General features: G+C 43.0%; 1 protein-coding gene across 1 annotated transcript; it reads right to left on the reverse strand.

Moving 5' to 3' along the window:
* Positions 1–1,610: 1,610 nt before the first annotated feature.
* gata2a (GATA binding protein 2a) lies at positions 1,611–10,775 on the reverse strand. The gene is made up of 6 exons (XM_067588079.1): positions 10,636–10,775; positions 9,986–10,399; positions 8,670–9,242; positions 5,745–5,890; positions 3,275–3,400; positions 1,611–2,564 (listed from the first exon to the last, which is right to left on the reverse strand). Exons 2-6 carry the CDS (start codon positions 10,212–10,214, stop codon positions 2,265–2,267), a joined length of 1,374 nt encoding a protein of 457 aa, XP_067444180.1. The 5' UTR covers positions 10,215–10,399; positions 10,636–10,775; the 3' UTR covers positions 1,611–2,264.
* Between the last annotated feature and the right edge of the window lie 12,130 nt (positions 10,776–22,905).

Below are 22,905 nucleotides of genomic sequence, written 5' to 3' on the forward strand. Positions count from 1 at the left end.
ATATTTTCACTGGTGTTCAGCAAGTGGATGAGGGGGATCCCACCCCCACTCTGAAAACAGAGTCCAATCCATGTGTGTACAGCCAGTCAGTGCTGTGGGTGCTGATGTAGCACGAGCTGACAACAGAGTGATTCAGCCACACTGAATAACTAAACAGCACCTATATGATCAAGCCTCGGGGAAACCCCAGGAGATCAACCACCACAGCAGTCCAGCAGATGTGAGTAGGGTGGAGGGTTCGGGAGGGGGGGTAGTAGTCCACTTTTAGCCTAGACTGTTTAATCGGATGGTTTGTGCTCTGGGTGTGTGAGGGCATGCAGAACTCAGTGATGATGACCTCAAATTGGCCCTAATCGAGCAGACTCATTAGTGGCTGGCTCTGTTCAAAGTTTCTTCAGCCCCTTTATTTTACTGTAATCTTCTAAATGGGAGGGGGAGAAACAATGGCCAACATAGAGTAGGAGAGAGAAAGAGAGAGAGGAGAATAAAAGACAAATAGAACAATTGAGAAAGCAGAGAAAGAGGGAGAGTGAAAAAACATAAACAAAACAAAGAAAGAGAAAGAAAAAGAGGACGAGATGGGGGAGAAACAGAGTCGACGCCTGCTTCCTGGCAGTCTCAGCTGCGTGCACATCTGTGTGCGAAGGGTCTGAGCAGACCCCCACGTGTTTGCTCAGGTCGCCTGATTGCCTTTCCTTCCTCTTCTCTCTCCCACTAAAGACCTGCTGTCCTTCCTCTCACTCCAATCACTGTGGCCAAGAGAGAGGGCTACTCCGACAGACACTGGGAGTGAGAACGGCTCCCACTGAACTGCACTCACAACTCAGTATTTGTCACATATGTTTTTATTAACATTTTCGCTTTTAGATATTAAAATAAGAGATCTTGCGTAGGTTATTTGGTTAAATAAGGGTGTGAACTAGGGTTTGTATTTGTTTTTTTCCAAGTGTGTGTGTGTGTGTGTGTGTGTTTGTGTGTGTGTGTGTGTGTCTGTCTGTGTGTGTGTGGGAGCATGTGGGTATGTGCATATGTATGACTGTGTGTGACTCTGGAGCCCTTTGCTGGAGCCTGCTGTCTGGGTACAATGGTCCAGCCTGGGGCCTCAGCTCCACAAAGAGGCCTTCTCTTAACAACGCCATCACAGATAGAGGAGGAGCCTGACCAAAGCATTTCCACGCTTTAGGGATCACAGAGCTTCCCTTGATACATCTGATATCACTTATGATTTTAATAATCAAGCATTCTTCATTAGAAGGAGAGTTGAGCCTGATGTTGTTTGTGTGTGTACACAGGAATGATCGAGACAGAGCAAACGTAGGAGGCAGTGACAGATTTGACTTCAGTATTAAACTTTATTTCCTTTACTTTTGGGAGATGGAAAAATGATAAAAACATACAGCTCAGGGACTTTTCATCTAAGATAGGTCAGTGTTTTTCTTTACGTAATAACCACGAAATTAAAATCATAACAGTTTCCATGTGTCTTTGACGAAAGCTTTAAGAGTGAAAATAAATTATTGTAGCAATAATTATAACATCAAATATAACAACAATAATAGCAATTAAGCATTTATAAACACTCTATTTACTGTGTCTTTTTTCCATAAAAGTCCGTTATTAAAAACAGGTGAGCATTGTGGTGGTGTACAATCCAGCATGTGAGGAGAGCACTGGTTTGTGGGTACTATAGTCTGCATTGGACTGCTTCGTAACAGAGGTGTACGAGTGCTGTAGCTGTCTGTGTTCAGCCAGTCTTTAGACTTCCAGCACTGAAGAGTCTGTCTGTCCACTGCAGTTACTGACGACAGCCGGGGGATGGACAGGGTGCACGAATCTCAGTATATAATGAGATGAGGTGAAAACAGCGGTTCTTTTTAAGACCTCTCGTGAGTCTCCTGTTACAGGGTCAAGAAGAGGTGGGTACCAAAGTGACTTAGTAAAAATAAGCAAAAAGAATGACAAGCGTCTCCATTCACTCCATTCCTGCAAGCCTCAGTCACCCGGGGGAGTCACACGCAAAGCCCTCGTCACATTAGGTCTTCACAGAGTCCGCTGAAGTCCTGATCTCTGCAGCGTCCCATCAGTGAGGTCAGGCAAGACATGACCTTCAGTCATTAAGTCCAACTGAAAGTCCCTCCCCTCCAACCACTGTACATGACGCAACAAGTCTGCTCAGCTTTCGGCTTGATGTGGAGGCCATTTAGTGTTAATGGCAATGTGGTGGCTCCTACAGGCTGAGGAGGAGTTCTGGGTCTCGTGGAGCCTCAGTGAGGCTCAGCCCAGACCGGCGAGCGATTGGAGTGGTGGGGGTGACTGAATGAAGGGTGAATGGGCGTGGGAGTAGGCAGCATGTGTCCCGAGTGGCTGAAGTGGGGCAGGTGACCCATGTGGGTCATGTGGCTTGTGAGGCCGGGGGCACCGCCAAACGGAGAGGCCTTGTCCTGCATGCACTTGGATAGCTCGTCGAAGCCGTCCCCTACTCGTTTGTTCCTCTTGGACTTGCTGGACATCTTGCGGTTGCGTGTCTGGATGCCTTCTTTCTTCATAGTCAGGGGTCTGTTGACCTGTGGAAAGCAGCACATTAGCTGAAAGCTGCACTGACAGTGTGAATAGTACATTATAATACTTAAGGTTTATTTTGCTGTTAGTTCCAGCTCATTATTTAATATGTCACCAGGAATATGTCCCATATTGCATTGCCAATTAGGATTTACATGCATTTCTTTCATGGTAGTCCAATACGAATGACAGCAGTGTGAAATAAATGTTATAAATAATGAGCAGCTGTTTTGCATATATAGCTGCATTATAAGACCAGTCAGGGGCGTTTTTTAGCTTTTGTCTAATTTAAAACCAAACAGAACCGTTCTGGTCAATATGAATACATGGGGATGAGGGCCTGGCTGGAGCTGAAAGGAACAGCCTCAGACAAATCCTCATCAGTGTAACCGACGCAGTTACACTGAATGACAGTCCCACCCTGCAGCCTCTCCGGGGAGTAACGCCCCCCATTGAAACAACGATGGATTAATAAAAAAAAGAGGACCGGTGGGTTCTGCTCGACAGGGTGAGCAGGCTTTGCCTCCACACTCTCACAGCTTCTCTGCTCCTAAATCGATAGGAGCTGTCCGCCCACTTGACCAGTTAACGACCAGCAACCACCACCCCCCCGCCTCTCACCCTCCTCCCCCAGAACCTCACACTTTAATGCAGCGTTTGTGTTTCTGATAAAAAAAAAAAAATAAATAAAATAAAATAAATCCAGGCTACTTACATTGTGCAGTTTAAAGTAAAGGCCGCAGGCGTTGCACACCGGGTCTCCGTTCCCGTTGCGCCTCCACAGAGTGGTGGTGGTGGTCTGGCAGTTTGCACAGCAGGTGCCTGCCCGTCTTGCAGCGGACTGAAGGAAACAGAGAAAACACATGAGGAATAATGACCCATTCACATGGTGGCGAGAGGTCAGCGCGGACACTGAACTGGACAAAAACACAGGGAATATAGTGTTATTTATACACCTATGGCTTATCATTATCATCTGTTATCAAAACCACATTGCATGCAGTGAATTTGTGATTTCTGCCTCGGCGCAAAATCAATAAGAGACAGAAAGTTTTTCTTAAATTAAACGGCGGCACGTGGATTTTTGTGAGGTTTCAACTTTGAACGCAGAACCATGTGCAGAAAAGCATCAAAAGAAGCGACACTCAGACTGGAAAAATTACTTAACTCCTCTATTAAATCAATTGCATGTAGGCAGACCGCTACAACCATGATCGAATTTTCTAATTTGCGCAATAAGATATGGAGACATTTTTCTGCGAAATGCCTGTTTCTGCACACGCCTGCTAGGAATGATCCTATTTAATGAATTAAAAAAAATAAGTAGGCTATGCTACTATTAACATGTTAGAATGCAGGCCTTGTATAAACCCTCTATTTATCCTGATCCAGGGAAACTGAGCTACAAGTCGTGTATAAGACCCGGTGTCCTGCCTGGCTGTGTGCTCCTGCGTCCATTACGGATCAATTCTTCACACTTAATAAGAAACATTAGCTTTACATGCAAGAACCCTCCGGCTCTTTGCTTTGCAGGCAGCATCCAGGATTTTCTTTTAATTAATTTCAGGTGGACTCGTTGCTAGTGACCTGGAGAACAATAACCGCCCTGGTCATTTTTGTGCGAAAATAACTTAAACGCATAATTTTTTTAAAAAGCGCATTAAGATTGTACCACTGCTCACCGAGAATGACAAACAAGAGAGTAACATAAATCCATTTATTTTCCAATCCCCGCCCCTCACGGTCTGTCTCTTCACACATAAGCGGCTCCTCCAGTGTTGTGATAATCTCTTTACAGTGTATGTCAGGCTGGCCATAGAGAATGCAGCGCGCTGGTTGAAGGCGGAAACAGCCGGGAGCCTGACTTCCTTATCTGGGCCGGGCAGATATCCGGATAGGAAACAACTGGATGCCCCTTTGAACACAACTCTGAAAAACACTTGAGCTGAAAATGCAAAAGCTACAGCCACATGGGCCGACCCAGTGGAAAATGTAATGGACTTTTCACGGGGAGGGACGACGTGGAGGTGGTCAAGGAACAACACGAAAAAAAATATGATTAAAAAATGAGGTTTGGTGTTTTCAAAAAAAGCCCATCAGAGAATATCTCTGCGGATCGCCTGATAACGGCCAATTTATTGGCAAGTCAAATTACCAGCTAATGTTAATGAAGACCATTAGACCCAGGCTACAGCCTCTGCAATCATAATTAGCCTGGGCAAATGAAAAAGTCCAGACCTCTTTTTTTATTGCTGTAAAGAGATTATAGCGCAGTGAAACTTTTTATTGTTTAATTTTAAAGCAGTAATTAATCCGCGATTATTATTAGGTCTATTATTATTATTACTATTATTACTATTATTACTATTATTATTATTATTGACGATGTTGCTGTTAATTTATTTCAGTTACCAATACTTATTAAGTTAGGAGCACAATGGAATGGTTATCTTAATTTTTACTAAGCACATAACCAATTGATTATCATTGTTAAATGACAGAGAAAATAGTTTTAATTTATATAAAGTTGTTGTTATTTATGGCTATTTCTGAAATACAACAACAAAGTGTCCACAAAACAACCACTGCCATATAAAAGAATAAAACATTCATTATTGTTCAGTTCCATTCTGAACAATAAAGGGTTCATGAGTTACTGAATAATAATAATAAAAAATAATAATAAAAGACTATAAAAATAATTATTGTACTCTTGTTTGTGATAGATATTTTAAAACGAATTAAAATACACTGTTTTACAAATTGATTTGAAATTCATGAAATAAAAAAATGTGGCCACATAGAAGTACGTCCAGCCTCAGTAGGGTTAATGGTAGAAGTGTCTGTGCAGCTCTGGAGCAGTGGTACATCAACGACAACAATGTTATGTGTCCATGCTGCTTTTCATTTACTCAAGCATGGTGTTAACTAAAGCAGCATGGGCATTGGTATCAGTAACAGTATCAGAAGTACCAGCAATAATGATAGCAGGAACAATGGCAATAGTAGCAGTATTGTAACAGGCCATGAAGGCGGATCATCGGGGGGTGAGAGGGACAAACAATTCCAGGAAGATCATAGGGAAAATATAACTTTCCTGGAATTGTGCAGCCGGCATCTGCTTTGTGCTCATATTTGGGTGCCTTCTCTCAGAGTAAAGCGATGGAGAGAGAAGTAGGACTCACCAGTCTACGTTTGGGCTTGATAAGTGGTCGGTTCTGGCCATTCATTTTGTGGTACAGTCCGCAGGCGTTGCACAGGTAGTGGCCGGTACCGTCCCGTCGCCACAGAGGAGTGGAGGTGGCACCGCAGTTTACACATTCACGGCCCTCTGCATATAATTCAAGAGAAGGAAACAAGAAGAATTTTATATAATTAAAAAGTTCACCCTCAGTCAGAAGAACCATATACAGCAGCTGTCCAGTCCAGTCGGGCAACTATACAGAGCTGAACGACATGAGTGGCCCTGGTTGGCCCTGTAATATGAAGTCAAAATCTGTCTGTCCATATGAGAGTGCAGGTGTACCAAGTGTGCATGGCTGTCATGGACACAGACACCTCTATGTAAACCGATCCAGAGTGGGGAGGCCACAGACAGCCAGAACATGTCCAGAGGTGTCCAACAAGAAGAATGAGACTCACCATCAAATTAGGACTACATTATTCATCAGCTCAGTGGGCACCCACGAGGGGAAATATAAGTGTGTGGTGGTGGTATTAAATGTGCCGGACAGTGTTGCTGTCTTTGATGAAAAGCTTGTATGCCAGTTGGCTGCAATTTATAATATAGAAATGGCTTTCAATCCAGCATCATTTTGATAAAGTCTGTATTATTCACTGTTAGATATATAGTACAATATCTGGGATAGATTTCATGTGCATACCTGGGCTCTTCTATGTAAAAACCTGCTTTTTTAGTTATTCCCACCCTCTTTCCTCTCCCATACAGGTTTGACTGACTTCAAACAGCCTGTTGCTAAACCGACCAATTCATTTAATTCAAGTATCCCTCGCTCCCTAGAGCATCATCTCATTATTCCTGATATAATGCCAGCGACACCCAAAGTCCCACCCTTGCTCTACAATGGAGTCTGACCTGAGCAAAAAGCTATGTTCCTTTTGAAATGCACCTCAGCGTTTTTTGTTTTTTTTTTGTACCTCCCTTCTCTTCCTCTTAAGTGTTTCGCAAGTAAAGCAACCACATTAAAGCGGGGTCATTAATACTTTAAATATTCACCAGCAATGACTGATGTACTAAGTCTTATGCAATGTTTAGTGTTGAAATAAAAATGGCAAGATGAAAGCTTCATCTGAAAAGTTGGGGTAGACTGCAGGAGTTCTGGTTTTAACAGGAGGCCACACCACTGTAAGGTATATGCACTGACAGCTGAAATGTCATTGTGGCATTTTGTACAACAATCAATCACCATTACTGGCACTGGACATCGACTTTGATAGATAAGAGTCTTTTTTAATGCCGTAGCTGATATGTTTGTGTTACTGATTCAGGCACAGTCTGGCCAGCTTCTTTTAAATGTCACAGTATAACATTTCTCTGCTACAAAAGCTCACATTCAGTCAGATTATCAGCCAGTGAGCATTCCCCAGGTGGATTAAGAAGCAGCTGGACAATGGATGACAATACTGATAATTAGACAACTACATTTGGAGCAGCTTGTTAACATTTCTGCTGTTGACATGTTTGTCCATTAATTCAAAGTACAGCAGCTGGAACAATGTGGGGAAATTACAGACCCATTACCAGACTGAGTTGTTTTTCAAATGTCTGCACATTTATTTTTAAGTATTTCCCTTAATATCGCTCCCAACACACAGTATATTGAATCAGGTGCTTGTCCAGACAGTCAGATAATAGGCTATGTTTTATTATAAACAATTTCTCTGACTCTTAGAATTCGAAGTAAAGGGAAAAACCGATTATGTGCATTTTTAATCAGAATTACTCAATACACTGCTCTCCAAAACGGAGAGCGGATGCACAGACGTAACAGTGTTATTGAATACACCCTCATCTAGAGAGAGAAGCAGATCTACTGTGGACTTGGTTGCCTCCACTTCATGTCAGTGCACTGGGCCAAGGCCATGCTTAAAAACACAAACAGCAGGGCTCTGTCGCCTGTGCTTTGTTAGTACTGGGGAGAGCGGTGGGCGGGGTGGAGGGTCGTGATTTGTTCCCTTGGAGGTATACAGGATATGGCAGGAGCCAGGGCGTCGTGACTCCTTCATTTTTAAGTGCAATAAAGGCCACATTTGAAAGAAAACAAGCCTATGGCACGAAGATGAAGGTATTTGACTTTCTGCACATGACGTTATGGAAACCAGTCACAATGAGACCTCGAGTATATTTGAATAAGTAAAAAATTCTCGTGAAAGATCCGTCAATTTAGTCAATGTTTCATCTGTTCCGAGATCAACAAAACAAAGGCTGTAGATATCAGTGAATAATTAATTCGTTTAAGTAAGCCTGAACCCAATCATTCAAATCAACCCTATACTCTAACAAAAAAAAACAACAAAAAACAAACAAACAAACAAACAAAACTTAAATCATGATCACGATGGCCCTGGATTAGTCCGATGAGTTCCATCTAAGGTTGATTCCTCTTAAAAGTGAACAACCTCTTACAGTGGATGCTTCTTACGAGTGCGGTGGGACGATGATAGAACAAACGGGCAGGTTTGGAGAAGAGAGAAGTGCCCGATACGAAAGTTTTCACTCTTTTTTCATGTGACCCACTAGAGCAACAAGTTTTGCTTTCAAAACATGACATCAGCATTAAGAATTACATTAGTGCGGGAACAACCTAAAATAAATAAAATGTAAAAGGAACTTTGACGTAAATTCCCGCCTGGTAATGCCCCTGCATTTTTGTAACATCTCTTATACCAACAACAACAACAACAAGTATGACAAAGTAAGTTATAATATTAGATGGTGAGAAATGAAACATTTATCTACTGATGATTGGTTGGGTAAACTACAGTGTGTAGCGCTTCACCGCTCAGCCGAATAAACCATAATTATTTCATTAGGCCATATCAGTTTAATCTGCCATCTGATGTAAGGGAGAAACACACATGACACTCACCTGAGCTCGACCTGGCTTTGCTTTTGCATTTGGGCGTAAAGCTGGAGGAGGACCCGCCGAGCAGGCTGCCGGGGTGGAAGAGGCTGCCGCTGTATTCGTGGGGTGTATGCAGAGGGTACGCCGGGTAGGTCGGGATGGGGTGATGCGTCTGGGCCTGGCTGTTCATCGAGGCCAGGCCGCTGCGGAGCGGACTACAGCTCTCCATTTTCATGCCGTCTGTCAGCTGCACTTGGTACTTGATCGACTCCTTCTCGTCCATCCTGGTCGAGGTGGAGGTCGGAGAGGTAGGGCCGGGGTCCGGAGACACGTCTTTCGGAGGGGTAGGGGGGAAACTGTATAGGTGCGGGCTGGAGTGGGACGCCGGAGTGAGCGACGAAACCGGGGCTGTGCCGGTGCTGCTGCTGCAAGGGTAGCCGGAGCCGGTGGGGTGCAGGCCGGGTTTGCTGAAGTGGCTGACCGCCCATGCGTTATGGTGGTGGGCAGCGGACAGGGCTGCTTTCCCGGGGTCCAGCCAGGGAATACCGGGGCTGTGGATGAGGTGTGGTCGGCAAACCTGGTTCCCAGTGAGGCGAGCTGAAATTCAAAATAATCTATTTAATATATATTTTTATGAGTTTACAAAGCATAACAAAAGTCATAGACTATCTTACCTGTTAAATGCTCGGAATTACTCAAGTCCGACATTTAGTTTCCCCAGTTCCAGATGTTGATAAAATACTGATAGTTAATTTAAAATAGCAGATTTTTCTCACATTCAGTTAATTATCCTAAACAGAGCGGAGAAGCCTCACACTGTCTGCCTATTTAAAATGGGAAAAGGCCTTCTGGCAGCAGAAAACACAAAAAGCATAGCTACTCGTCAGGGCAGTATCTTTTCATCAGCTGCAGCTCTCGGACTAAAGATTGTTATTAGTAAATTTGCGGTTTTTATTTTATATCCGGGAAGTGCCTCTCTCTCTCCCTCCAGAAACTCCTGCCCCAACACAGAGGGGTTAAATGACATACTTCCCTTTCCTCTCGCTGTCATTTGCTAGAAATTCCTTTTATGTTGCTGTATCGGCCCAGAAATGTCAAGAAGAACCTTTTCAGTAAATTACCACACATTGCATGAATTATTAACTTGGTAAATATTTTCTGCACAAAATTAATATGCATATTCCACAAACACACGCACACACTGGCCAACCTCTATTTATTCATGGATTAATTATACCGTACAAAATGTATTAGTACCTTTTAATAAAATGTAAAGCTTTTTAAACTTGCTAGACGACATCTCAAATTAAAGTGTCAAAGTAAAGTTGTGCGCATCTTACCGTGTGCTTGGCTGTAGGTGACCCTTGCCCGGGAGTTGGTGTAGTAGGGGTTCCCTTGAGAGTCCAAGTGGTTGAGAAACATGTCAACTTCGTCCTGGGGCAGTAAAGGCGCCATGGGCTCCATGTAGTTGTGGCTCAGACTGTGGTGGTGAGAGTCCGGGTGCTGGCCGTTCAGCACTGCGTGATGGTGCGCCATCCACCGAGACTGATCGGCCGCTGCGACCTCCATGGCTGAGCTGGTCGTCTCCTTTCCTCTGAATGCCTTTCTGTGTTGCGCTACTTTTAGGCTATGTTTACCTCCAAGTGGAAGTTAAATCCTCCTTACAATATAGTTCCTGAGCTGTGAAAGTCTCGGCTGTGTTTATTTACTTCAGAAATAGAATCCTTAAATAACCCGGTCTCCTCCTTTCTCACCTGCAAAGACACGAAAACAAAATGTTAATTCATGTGAAAACATCGCGGCCGCTCCATCTCTCCTCCCATGCAAAGAAGAAGCATCCTTTATATGTACATCTAATCATGGATACGTGAAATATACTTGACACACTTTGAGGTCCTAAAGATTTAATGTCGGGAACAAAGTAATGCACGGCAGCAAATGCATCCCGTCTCCGCATAAAGAAAAAAAAACAAATGTTTCCTCTGGATACCTGTTGCAATTTCGATCAGCTGACGGCAAATACAGCTTGGATGTGTAAACCTCCTGATCCGTGCAGTGCTCAGGCTCATTAATGAGATGTGGCGCAGACTGATGCGGCTGGCGCCAGTAAATTCCCATATCAAGCCACAAGGGGCGGGGCCTCGGTCTCAGCCAATCACAACCAGCCCTGCCACAATTGGCTCGCCGCATCCCTGCTCTCCTTCTTTCCCTGCACCGAAAAACTAAAAGACTTATCAATCAGCAGTGTAATTTCTCGGGGGTCTTTCTCTCTCATGAAGATCACACTGAATGAGCAATCGGCCCTTGATAATCTGTTTTTTTTTTAGCGGTTATAAGCCTAAAGACAGACATTTAACACGGAGGGAAATTCATTTGTGCAATATATAGCTTATTATTGACATGATTAATATGATTTAAAAATGTTATCACATAGTAAGCCGCCTTCACCTGTCCATCTGCAAAATATTCTTGAGAATATTAACTATTGTAGAGGTTTTTTTGGAGCAATAAAAAAAATTAAATCTTGCACCTACTTGCAAAATGTTTTTTTCTTTTAACGATTTAAGTTGGTGATTGAGCCTTATAATCCCACCTATAATTTTAAGTGTTGTTTTTCGCATACCTACTGCTGTTATGTAAATAAACAGAGTTTTCAGCACCTCTAAAACCAACAGAGGAGGAGTCGATTTATGACCCAGAAATTGGCCCCATTGTTGGGAGCGCCTAATTGTCTTTAATTAGTAGCAAGGCATTCCTCTTGTGAAAACAGAGGTTTTGTCTCGGGGACAGAGCAATCAAACACAGTTTGCATACTAATGGCGCCTCTTTCTCTCTTGGTGGCACCAGGGATGGGCGCAAGGCCTCACCTATATGAAAACCAGTTGGTGATCATCAAAGTGTCTCTTAACGCCCTCATTCAGAACTTACAATAACACTGAATACAGAAATTAAAAACAGTAACTGAAGCATATTGTTTTGCTATTATTGCTATGCGCAATATTTGCTGCCTGTTTATACAAGCACATTATGCCAGTGGATCAAGAGATAAAAGTACTTTTTTTTTCTTTGTTCTATGATATTCTATTTAATAGCAGAATTGACTGAAATTCTTGCGTAAAACGCGCTTGTGTCAATGACGATATGGGCCTGCGCGCGCGCTTGTGTGTGTGTGTGTGTGTGTGTGTGTGTGTGTGTGTGTGTGTGTGTGTGTGTGTGTGTGTGTGTGTTTGTGTGTGTGTGTGTGTGTGTGTGTGATTGACGGGGAATAATTGGAGGGTGCTCGGAGCCTAGACTGGTCGCCACACCGACGCCGGGACCTGACGTCACAGAATCACGGGGGGTGGGAGTTTGTGTGAAGCTTCTGATACCTTTACAAATTCTCCAGATAAAAAACCCTCATAACTCTAATGACACGATGCAGGTCATCAAGGCGACAATCATGCTCTGATCTAATGCTATACCTGCTGTGTGTGTGTGTGTGTGTGTGTGTCAGTCATCAGTCAGTAAATCACTGGCATGTAACCAGGGGCAGTGAGTTGATGAGCTCAGCCCTTTGAGCTTGTCAACTCCTAAAATCAACAAATTAGTGCATGTGGGGCAGCGTAGGGCTGACTACCTGAATAACTGACATTCCTCTGAAATCACGCAGCACAGTGGCAGGTGGAGTTAGAATATTTTTAGCTTAATACAGTTATTTATTGTGACTTTAAAAAATATTGTATTACAGTGCACACCAATAACCAATAACACACCGTATGTATATCTACAATGAAAAGAAGCTATTTTATGCTGAAGATTAATTGCTGCCACACATGCTTCGACCTGAAGCAACAAGGACTCCTTCTGTTTGAGCTTGAATGGATGAGCAGTGATGCTCCTGATGTGGAGGACTTTTTTTTTCTGAGCAGACTGTTAAACATGTCACTGTAGCCTGCAGTGGTCAGCATGTGTGCCTGCATGCGATGCATTCTGGCTGTGCTAACTACAAGGCCTTGGAGAGCGGGTCAGGCTCAGACTAGCTGCTGCAGCATGCCCATTGTTGTTTGCATGTTTGCCAAATGGATTACTCAGCAGGATTTAGCCCTCTGTAATTTATACCTTCATTAATCCCATTTGTATCTGTGCTGGAACAAAAGATGGGAGAGGGTGAGGGTTAGTGGAGAGGGTGGGGTGGTGGTGGGGGTGCTGTTGCTCTCCCTCTGTCTTTTCTCAAGGACACAGCAGTATTGTTTCACACAAGGATGCTATCCTAGACTGAAGAACACTATCCCTCTCACAACACCTCCTGCACCGGGTGAGAACTGTGTGCAACAACTGTATCGCTGTGCAGCCACAGTGGCTAATGAACAACAAGATTATCATTCCGATCCATGCTGTTATTAAATGAGATTGGCTTTATCTACCTGTTTGTTCCCATTGGGCATGGTCATCCATCATTATCCAGAGTGGAGGTGTGTGACTGTGCAAATGTGTGTGTGTGTTTGTGTGTACATGACTCTATGTGTATGTGTATGTGTTTTGTTGGGGGGTTGGGGGGGTGTGAAGAGCCACAGTGGGGCTTGTGAAGATAAGCAGAGCCAGAGAGAAGAGAATGACACAAACCAGCTGAAGCATTATTGTCCCCTTTACTCACGGCTAATTAGATAGAGCCAGGGCACTGAGGGGCTTTATGGCCACAAGCACCCAGACACAAGACCATATATCGGCTGAGAGAGGGGCCTGGATGATGCTATGAGAGCACCACTCACTGCCATTTAAGCAGTTTGAGCTCAGAATAATAACATTTCAGAATAGGGCAGGACACAACGCATGAACTGCACACCTAACAAAAGGGGTTGTGCACCAGAAGATATTTCTTAGGTTGCTATAAATACAGAACATTTTAGGAAAAGTTCTCTACAATGCTGTAATGGTTCTGCATAAAAACTGTTTGATAGTGTGTCAAAGATGCAGCAACAACACATCAACAGCAGTTTGTAAATTTGCTCGTTCATTCATCAATTCAGTCATTCATTCATTTAAAAAAAAACTGAATCATATGAGTATTTTTTACAGGCCCACTATGTGAAAGCTACACAGTCTAATACTGACACACACAGAGCTTCACACTGTTACTTTGCTGTATTTAATGTATGCACACACAGTCCAGAAAGCACCGCGCAGACAACAGAACAGGTAAGAGAGAGGTTTGTGGAAAAGGTGCTATGTGTTCACTCCTGCTCCTGCATGCCTGTGGAGACCCCCAGCCCTCCCCTGTCTCTGCTCAGCCATTGTAGTGATGTGATTGCTCTTTCTGCTGATGAAAGAGGATTGCTCAAGTCATTATGCATTTTAAAGCGTGACAATTGAATACTTTGTCGTCACTAATATCATGCTGATGATACACTAATCCATTTCGTGATCGAGAAGTGTGTTTTTTTTTTCTTCCAGGAGTAGAGCACCTTGCCCACGGCAACACACAGTATTAAAATTGATTGTCGTTTGTATTTACGTGACCGGTGTGAAATCTTCAAAATGTCATAAATACTGAACGATTCTTTATGTGCATTCATTATTAATTGTGGCTTAAATTTGGGCGCATTTTCATTGTTCACTGAATTATAAAAAATAATTTGTTTGGTTCTAAAAAGATAAAAAAGAAAAACAGACTACGCTGTAATCTAATGAAAGTAACACAGCTGAATACCATATTTTATGTTACATTAAGACTTTTATACCGTAAGTCATATTTACCGCTTTTCAGATGTTATGGAGGTTTATACAGATAATAATCCGAATAAGCGTCACAAGCTAAGACTGAATATGAAGGTAAATATAAGCTAAAAAATTACTAACAACGTAAAATCAGCAAACATCCTTAACAGACATAGAAATTATATGTTGCAGAAAAATAACCTCATTGTTTTTTGTTACAGTAATGATACTATCAATCGATGAGAACCCACACATGTTAACTATAATTACAGCTATAGCCTACTTATAGCTTTGGACTTCTTATTATTTTAATTTTTAAACGTCAAAAATATTCCTCAAAAAGATTTTTAATTAGCAGATAGTCTAAAAAATGTCAACGATTGACTTGCCTGCTCTGTTAGCAGAGTGTCTGCGCTCTCTGAGTCAAACCCGAGAAAGTGGCTCCATCTGATTCTCTGCAGCTCCGGCGTCTCTCTCCAAAATAACGGCGCAAAATAACCGAGCGATGGCGGAAAGGTGTCCAGACGGTCTCTGCTGGTTTAAAGATGCTGTCGAGACAAAATGGAAGAACCGGTGGCCTATAATCGCGGCTCTCTGTCTCATCGCCCGGCAGAGAGCTGTGTCTGTCTGCGCTCAGTCTCTCGCTGTATCCAAACCTCTCTGAATATGAGCAAAAAACTTCTGTGGCCATATGAGAGGCTGCAGCCACACAGCAACGTAACGGCACGTCAGCCAGCAGCCTGTCTTCCGGGTCGCAGTTAAATAGACAGAAACTGGCAGCAATACCTGTTCCCAAGAGGTGATCAATAGAGTTTAACTTGCCCCCGAGGTTCCCAATATTTCATCTGAACCTTCCCCTTCTGCTACAAAACCCTTTTTTTTAAATGTCGGCATCTGAACCTCCTCTGACAACCTTTTGCTGTTATCATTTTATGTAAAAATGCTTACTAATGGTGGTAACAGTAGGAGCATTTTAACGCACATTTTTCACACCTCCTCGCAGTCAAATAATACAGAAATTAAATAACTGCTCATTTTGCTGAGGACTCCCTGGAGTCCTTCAAGGGCCAAAGGAGGTCCCTGGTCCCCTCTTGTTCGAGGTGCAAGATAATAACATGCACAATCGTTATGAGCAGTTTGGGAGTAAGCTGTAAATGACCAACTTTTGCGGCTTGCCAACAAAAAAAGTTTGATTTGAACTCAGAAATTAGAGGGTAAATGCATTTGACATTTGTCCAGTCCTTCGCAGGTCCCTAAAGGCGCAGCTGTTACCTATAAGCTACACTTTCTTCATGATATTTGATTTTGTTTTCATGTTATGTCTTCATTTTTTTCTTAGTTTTGCTTTTGTAAAAGGCTGACAGACTCTGTGCTAATTGACTTACTGAGATTTTGCTTCATGACTCTCAGCCCCTGGTCCTCCCCCGCCCACTGCGTTAAACGTGTTAAAGAAGAAAAATACGGTTCCCTCCCTCCTGTTTTTGTGCTTTATATCCCACACAGTCACAACAACTTTGTAAAACATGCAAAGCCCCTAAAATCTCCTGCACGCGACCTGGGCTCGTGCGCGGCTCTGGAGCCAGGCAGGTGCAAGGGGCGCGAGGACCTCTGCAACTCGGGGCTCGTGCTCCCCAGAGTGCACACGCACACAAAAAGAGGAGAAAGAAAAGCTGAAAAGGGAAAAAAAAGAGGAGAGAAAAGAAATGTGAACTCTGACTGAATTAATTACATTTGTTTCAATGTTTAAAATCACCAGAGCAGATCTGAGAGTTCAGAAATATTATTATTTGTTGTCACAAAATGAACGTTCATGGAATCATAGGCTAACTTTGTCCAGCATGCATAACAAATAATCAAGCTAAGTATGGTTTCCCAAAATATTTTGACTCATAAAGTCTATATAAGAGATTAGAGGCTTTTTGAGATTAAATAGATTTAAAAAATCTCTCTTTTTAAAGTTTGCCTGTTATTTTTTTGGACTATGGAAGAAAATATCTTTATCAGAAAAACACAGCATTATTAGTTTGACTTTTGATTATTATTAATCATCCAAAGTCAAACTAATAATGACCAAATTATGGTCTATTTCTATGACATACATGTTACAGTTAGAATATGTAGTCTATACTCAATATTAATATAATTAGGCTATGCAAACAAAACATTTGAGGCAACATTTATGCCTTTTAAAATGAGGAGTTAAGAAGAATCTATTCAGTTAAGAATTACGAGAATAAGGTCTCTCACATCCGACAACAATTCACCAGAGCAGCAGAATAAAATCAGATGGTCAAATAAATAAAAAATACATGAATTCAAATTTTATATCAACAATTATATTTTAGGCATTGTCAGGGAATTATTACTCATTGAAATGACAACCAGCAAATTTAGGCTACTATTACATTATTATTAGTTTTTGCAAAAAAAACACACTAACTACTTATCGGTGATCTATCAATAAATCTATCAATAAATCAAATTCACAACATTAACCTAATGTTATATTTGTGGCTCCTTGCAGTTGTTGTGTTAATCAAATGTTTGCATGTTCTGCACGAGACTGTGTGTGTTTGTGTGTGTGCACTGTTTTCGTCAGGCGTGATATTATATGCACACTGCATTAGATGCCAGGGCCCTTCTTCTTCTGATTATTACCAGGGGTAATATTTCATCGGCACCACGCAATCTTTGTTCTCTGTGAAGATAATAAATGGCCTAATCGTTATCAGCAAACTGCTGGGGGTGTCAGCACCGACCGAGGCTGGAAGCGGGGTCCAAAGTGCTGCTGAATAAATTGGTGTTCCTTATCTCCCTCTCCCAGATTATCGCCGCCTTTTCAAACTTGCACAACAAATACATTCAATGCATCTAATGCATCATTTGTGGGGGGGAGATCCCGCAGGTTGATAGAGACAGATAGGCACAGGGAATGAGAAATATTTACACGTTTTACGCGCTGCAGCGGTACAGCCAATATAGGCTCTATTTGGCATTAGAGGGAGTTTATTGGCCAGACCATTGGTACACACACTTTACATATCAATACAAGCTATATTAAACATACATCACTGTGATATGATGCCTATCTCTCTGATTAGTCCCATCTAGTGTCCTGGGATAGACGTAGCCATGTTTGAATTTAGGCCACCGTTGGGAAACTATATATATATTGTGGTAAAAGCTAATTTGGACTTTTTGCAAACCAAGACAATATACTCACACATTTTATAGCCAGACAGTCACAGTTGATTTTAACATTTTAAAACATTATTATAATATATTTTTAGGGTTATCTCTTGATAACAGCATAAAATACAGATAACGTGATAAGCTCAATTTCCAGCTATAATTGCACTTGTGAAAACGACCCCCTCCTAATAAACACATCTAAACATAGCATTATCTTCAGTTTCACAACAGGCTAAGCCGCTTAACATGCACCGTTAGTTTTCTCTGATTTGGTTTTTGTCTGGTCAGTAGGCCTGTTTCCCTCCGGAGCAAACGGGCCTCACATTAGGCCCGTGTTATCACTTAAATAAACTGCTGTGGCATTTGGTTAACAGTCCATGTCTGCTATAATTTAGCACACAGAAGACCTACTAAATTTTATAATTGATGTCAGGCGAGTGCAGTTTAATTTAACGAATAACGAGCCGAGCATGGCACCCTCATTCACCTTTCTCATGACTGACCTTTTCCTATGTCTTCAAAATTGAATTTATAATTTCAGCATGCTGACAAAAAAAAGAAGAAAATCATAACACTGCGGGCCAAATGTGGCAGGGGAAAAAAATGGTTGTACGTCCATAATCGAGCATGAGATATAATGCAGTATTTATGAGTGACACTTATGACAAAAAAAGGAAAACATTTGCCAATACACACACACGCAAACGCACACTCCCCTTTTTAATACCGTGGCATCTCCACCGGCCCCGGTGCTCTGATGGTCTCCTAGACAACCGAGATAACGGTGCAGCAGTTTTCCATATCGGTCCCGGAGTCTATTATAGCTCGGGATTAGCTCCCTTTCCGAAAAGGTCATACACAAAGTCACTAAACCTGCTTTTTTTTTTCCACCCCATATGGCCCCGCGTGAAGCCACATTCATAAACATGCATGTGCCATTTCATTTAATGCCATTAGACTAATAGCAGTGCGCATCTTCCTGCGCTGAAACTAGTAATATAAATGAGAGGCTTCTGAGCAGATAGAGGAGCCCAGTATCCCCACAGCACTGAGGCGGAGAGTTTCACACTGCAGGAGACACACAGAGATGTCCAGTAGGAGAAAATATGCTGTTATGTAGCGACCCCTGGCGAGGAGGGGATGTATTAGCACTACAAGAGCAGTCCTCTATGTGTGTGTGTGTGTGTGTGTGTGTGTGTGTGTGTGTGTGCGTGCTACATACAGTATATGTGCATGGATGTCTCTAAAGGATTGAGCAACTAAGAAATTGTAATAAGCAAGCAGCCCAGAGAGGGCAGGGAGACTATTGCACAGCTGGAATGTTCCAGCTGGGATTCCCGGTGGCTGGACAGGAAGTTAGAGGAGCTCTGACAGGAAGTGTGCTCTCAGGGAAGGCCAGCATCGGGCGGAGAGAGAGAGGGAGATGTTTCCTGTTGGCTCTCTCCACATGTTTAGACGCCTCGTTTATACTGCCTCCCTCCCACCACCACCACTCCCACCCACCCTACAAACACACACACACACGCACACACTTTCAGTTTAATTCACACCCAACATGAGAACATATCAGTATACAAATGCTTTTTGTAGCATCTGCCTGTGCTCACAGTATTAATGGTATTAGAGGACAGTGGTGAGCCAAGACAGTAGATCATGTAGGCCTACATAGGTTAGGATTGTGTCACAGGATGCAGATGTCACCACATGAAGTGAAACTTCCTGCCCATCAAAGCAGTCAGTGCCAGTTTAATGGACTCACAATCTGCAGCCCACAACAGAAAGTGAGTATGGCTTCATGGAAATAAGGCAAGAAAGTTCAAGAGGGACAGATGGTATAGCAGAGGAGGAGAGAGCAAGTGGGGAGGGAGATTGTAGGTTGAGATGTGATGGAACGATATGTGGGTTGCAAGAGGAAAAATCTCTTTGTCTCTCCTGAGCTCAGTGGACAATCAAAGTTTCCTATCAGCTCTGGAGTAGGGGAAATTGGCTGCCCTGGGAAGGAGAGGGCCACTCTCACAGCCAATGGGAAGTGCCCCTGTCACTCTAATCAGGTCCGATAGAGAAAGTAGGAAACGTGTGTGCGTGTGTGTGCGTGTGTGCGCGGGCTCAGACAAGAGTGCTTTTTTAACAGAGAACAGCTTTGTTCACTCGCCTTCATGTGATACAAGATGATACAAAGTCTTAAGGAGCGTTAGACCTTCATCTGCTGCTTATCCTCTGTACTGAGGGACATACATGAGCCATGCGGGCATGATTTTTGGCAAAAACTTGCCCTGAGAGGCATGACCATCGGTGCTTTGATGGAGCGCCATGTGGCAGAGATCAGTGGGTCTTAGTGGGAGCTGTGGACAGTTGCACACAAGGGCGGCAAGGGAAGAGGATTACTGTCTCATCGATACAAATCCATACAGAGAGGGAGGTTGACATCAATATGCACAGAGATATAGGCAGAGCACAGAGGCTTTGAGCAAAAGTGTGCAAGATGTAAACATCCGCCTGGGAGGAATACGACAGTGGACTTTGATGCTCGTTCTTTTTTTTTTTTTTTGTGCCGCCCATCTTTCCTGTTCTCCCTCCGTCCCCACCTCCTCCATGCCAGACAAGAATGCGTCTCTCCGCACCCAGGGCCCAATCCTCTGTTTGAAGTCCCATCTCCATCTCTGCGCTCCCTACGCTGTCCTCCCCTTCCTCTGTCTGTCTGACTGTCTTATCTGTCAGCCCCGCTCCTCCCTGTCTCCTGCAGCTGCAACAAGGGCCACAGACGCCTTCATTGTCCTCCTCTTCCTCGCCCTCACGCTTCTGCACCCGGCCCGATCACACCTGCCACCTGCACAGGACGCAGGGCCCCGGGACCTGAGCCGCGGTGGCTTTCATCCGTCCCTCACCTCGTCCTTCAGAGCCTCTCATCCCCTCATCCCGGCACCCTGTCACTGAGGAATGGCCGGTGCAGAGGCCTGCGGCAGAGCGGGCACACAGAGCTGCTGTTGTGAGGATGTGTGTTTTAAGCAGAGCCAGGGGGAATCAGTGCAGGTGAGGTGTGTTTGAGGGCAAGTTTTGAGTTTAGATTCAACTCATATTTCTTCTTTTCGTTGACATCCTTTTATGCAGGACTAGCAGGACTGACTGAGTTGAATGAATGTATGTCGTGAGGAACGTGGGCCTGAGTGTGTGTGTGTGTGTGTGTGTGTGTGTGTGTGTGTGTGCACAATAACATGCTGACAGTGAGGGTGGTGGCTCTGTCTCAGTGATTTATGAGAGTGTGCTGTGAAGGGTCTTCTGAGCAGGATATTGTTCCCTGACTGGTGACTTCTGCCTCTCTCTTTGTGTGTGTGTGTGTGTGTGTCTGTGTGTGTGTATTTTAGAGCGAGAAAGATTAAGAGGGAGAGTGCTGCAGGTGAGCCCTCAATGTAATCAATCACCACCACATCACAAGGCCCAGGGCTTGTGGATTACCGCTTCAAAAGATACCTAGTTTGACTCCACATTTTTTTGCATATTCATTATTTCTGGCAGATAAAGAAAGAACACACTCTGCATCATTACTATACTTCAGGAAGGGAAGATAATAATCAACTTCATGCTTGTGGGGGATCATGACAGCTCAACCACATGGCCCAACCAGTCCAACACCCTGTACAAACCCCCTCATCCACCTCAAACACACACACACACACGCACGGTTTGCCACATCAGGATACAGTGCTGCACATGAATTCCGGTTTTAACAGTATTCTGCTCCGCTTACGCCAACAGATAAACCGCAGTTCTTCTGCGACCAGTAATCACATCCTGGGCCAGGAGGACAGGGCTGGAAGTGAAAAGACTGAAAGGCCTCAAATCAACTAAACACCAATACCACACAAGACAATGCCCCATCAGTGGTAGAACAGACAAATGAGGAAACAAATGCATCGACGAAACACTGTATGATGACATAAGCCTTAAGGTCCAGCCATACTCAGTCAGGCCCACTTACGAGGCAGACAGAGTCTAGCAGTGAGGTACTTGCTGACAGCAAGACTTTTCAAAGGCTTCATGAAATTTAAGGGCTCACACGTGGCCTATTTGGGGTAAGTCATGGCATTGGGTCATCAAAGGCCTAACTTCTGACTCAACGTGTGGGCCTGAGTTCAAACTCTTCAGAATTAGACTTAAGAAGTCTCTAAAGAGCAGTAGTAAAAGTAAAAAGTAAAAAAAGTTCTTCACTGAAGGTGAAAAATAAGACACATTTATCAAGTGACTTATTCCTACTTACAGTGAAGTGTAAGAACAACCTTTAAGAGCAGCTCTCAAATTATCAAATTATTAATCATATATAGGCTTAGAGCAGGAATAGCCAATCAGAGAGGAGGAGCCAACATTTGCCCCATTGTTCATTCTTTTTAAACATCTTCTCAGTTGTTATTCCACAAAAGACTACTACAGTGTATATAATTTCTTTAAGTTGATTTTAATTGTATGAAATCTTTAATATTTCTAGTGGCAATTAACCCATGAAATAAACAACATTGGAAACAAGAAAACTAAACCTGAAGTAGAGGTAGTTTGAGGTAGCCTACATCAGAGAAAACATATATTTCAATTTTGTGCCACAAACCAGAAAATGAAGATGCATGGGAAGTGATGGCAAACACAATCAGTTCTGAATTGCTTATTGCTTAAGATTAAGAGTATTGTTCATGATGATGAATGTTGTACTGTACAGACATGCCAAAAACATGTCTCTGAAGTGCTTTGCACTCTCTCTGTACTGCAGCCATTTGGGACCCAAACAGGCTACTTGTAACCAACTTATGAAACCTCTGAAGCCCTCTTAAAAAAGAAATTTAATAAATAGCTTTTATTAAAAGTGAAAGATTTTTACTTTTATCTTTCATTTAGTTCCTAAAATCCACCTTTAGCATGTGATAAATGTGGACCATTCATTACATACTGTATCAACATGAATCTCAATCACAGGGTTTTCTTCAGGATGTAAAGTGTTGATCCTAGCATGACGAGCAGGCCTGAGAGCTGAAGCATACTGATGAATTGTGGGTATCTATTATGATTTTAAAAACATTTTCAAGGACATTATTTCACTCTCAAAATGAATGCATGTCCTTGAAATTTAAGAAAAATAATTCAGATTTAAGCAAACTAATTCAGTTTGCTTAATTTCACAAATTTTCAATGTCTGTCAGACATGCAAACTCAGAGAGGCCTGATAGCATCGCTGCAGAGAGGCAAGCAGACGTGAGCTCAGTGTTTGTTCCGCACAGTCACTGGTGTTGAGGTGGACTTGTGTGAGCTGCAGTCTGCCTGCTGTGCTCTGCTGTGAGAATGAGACTCTGCGGCTGGACGAACTCTCACTGCTTCAAATCTCCACTCAAGT

Source organism: Thunnus thynnus, chromosome 4 (genome assembly GCF_963924715.1).
Source record: "Thunnus thynnus chromosome 4, fThuThy2.1, whole genome shotgun sequence".
NCBI classification, from domain to species: domain Eukaryota; kingdom Metazoa; phylum Chordata; class Actinopteri; order Scombriformes; family Scombridae; genus Thunnus; species Thunnus thynnus.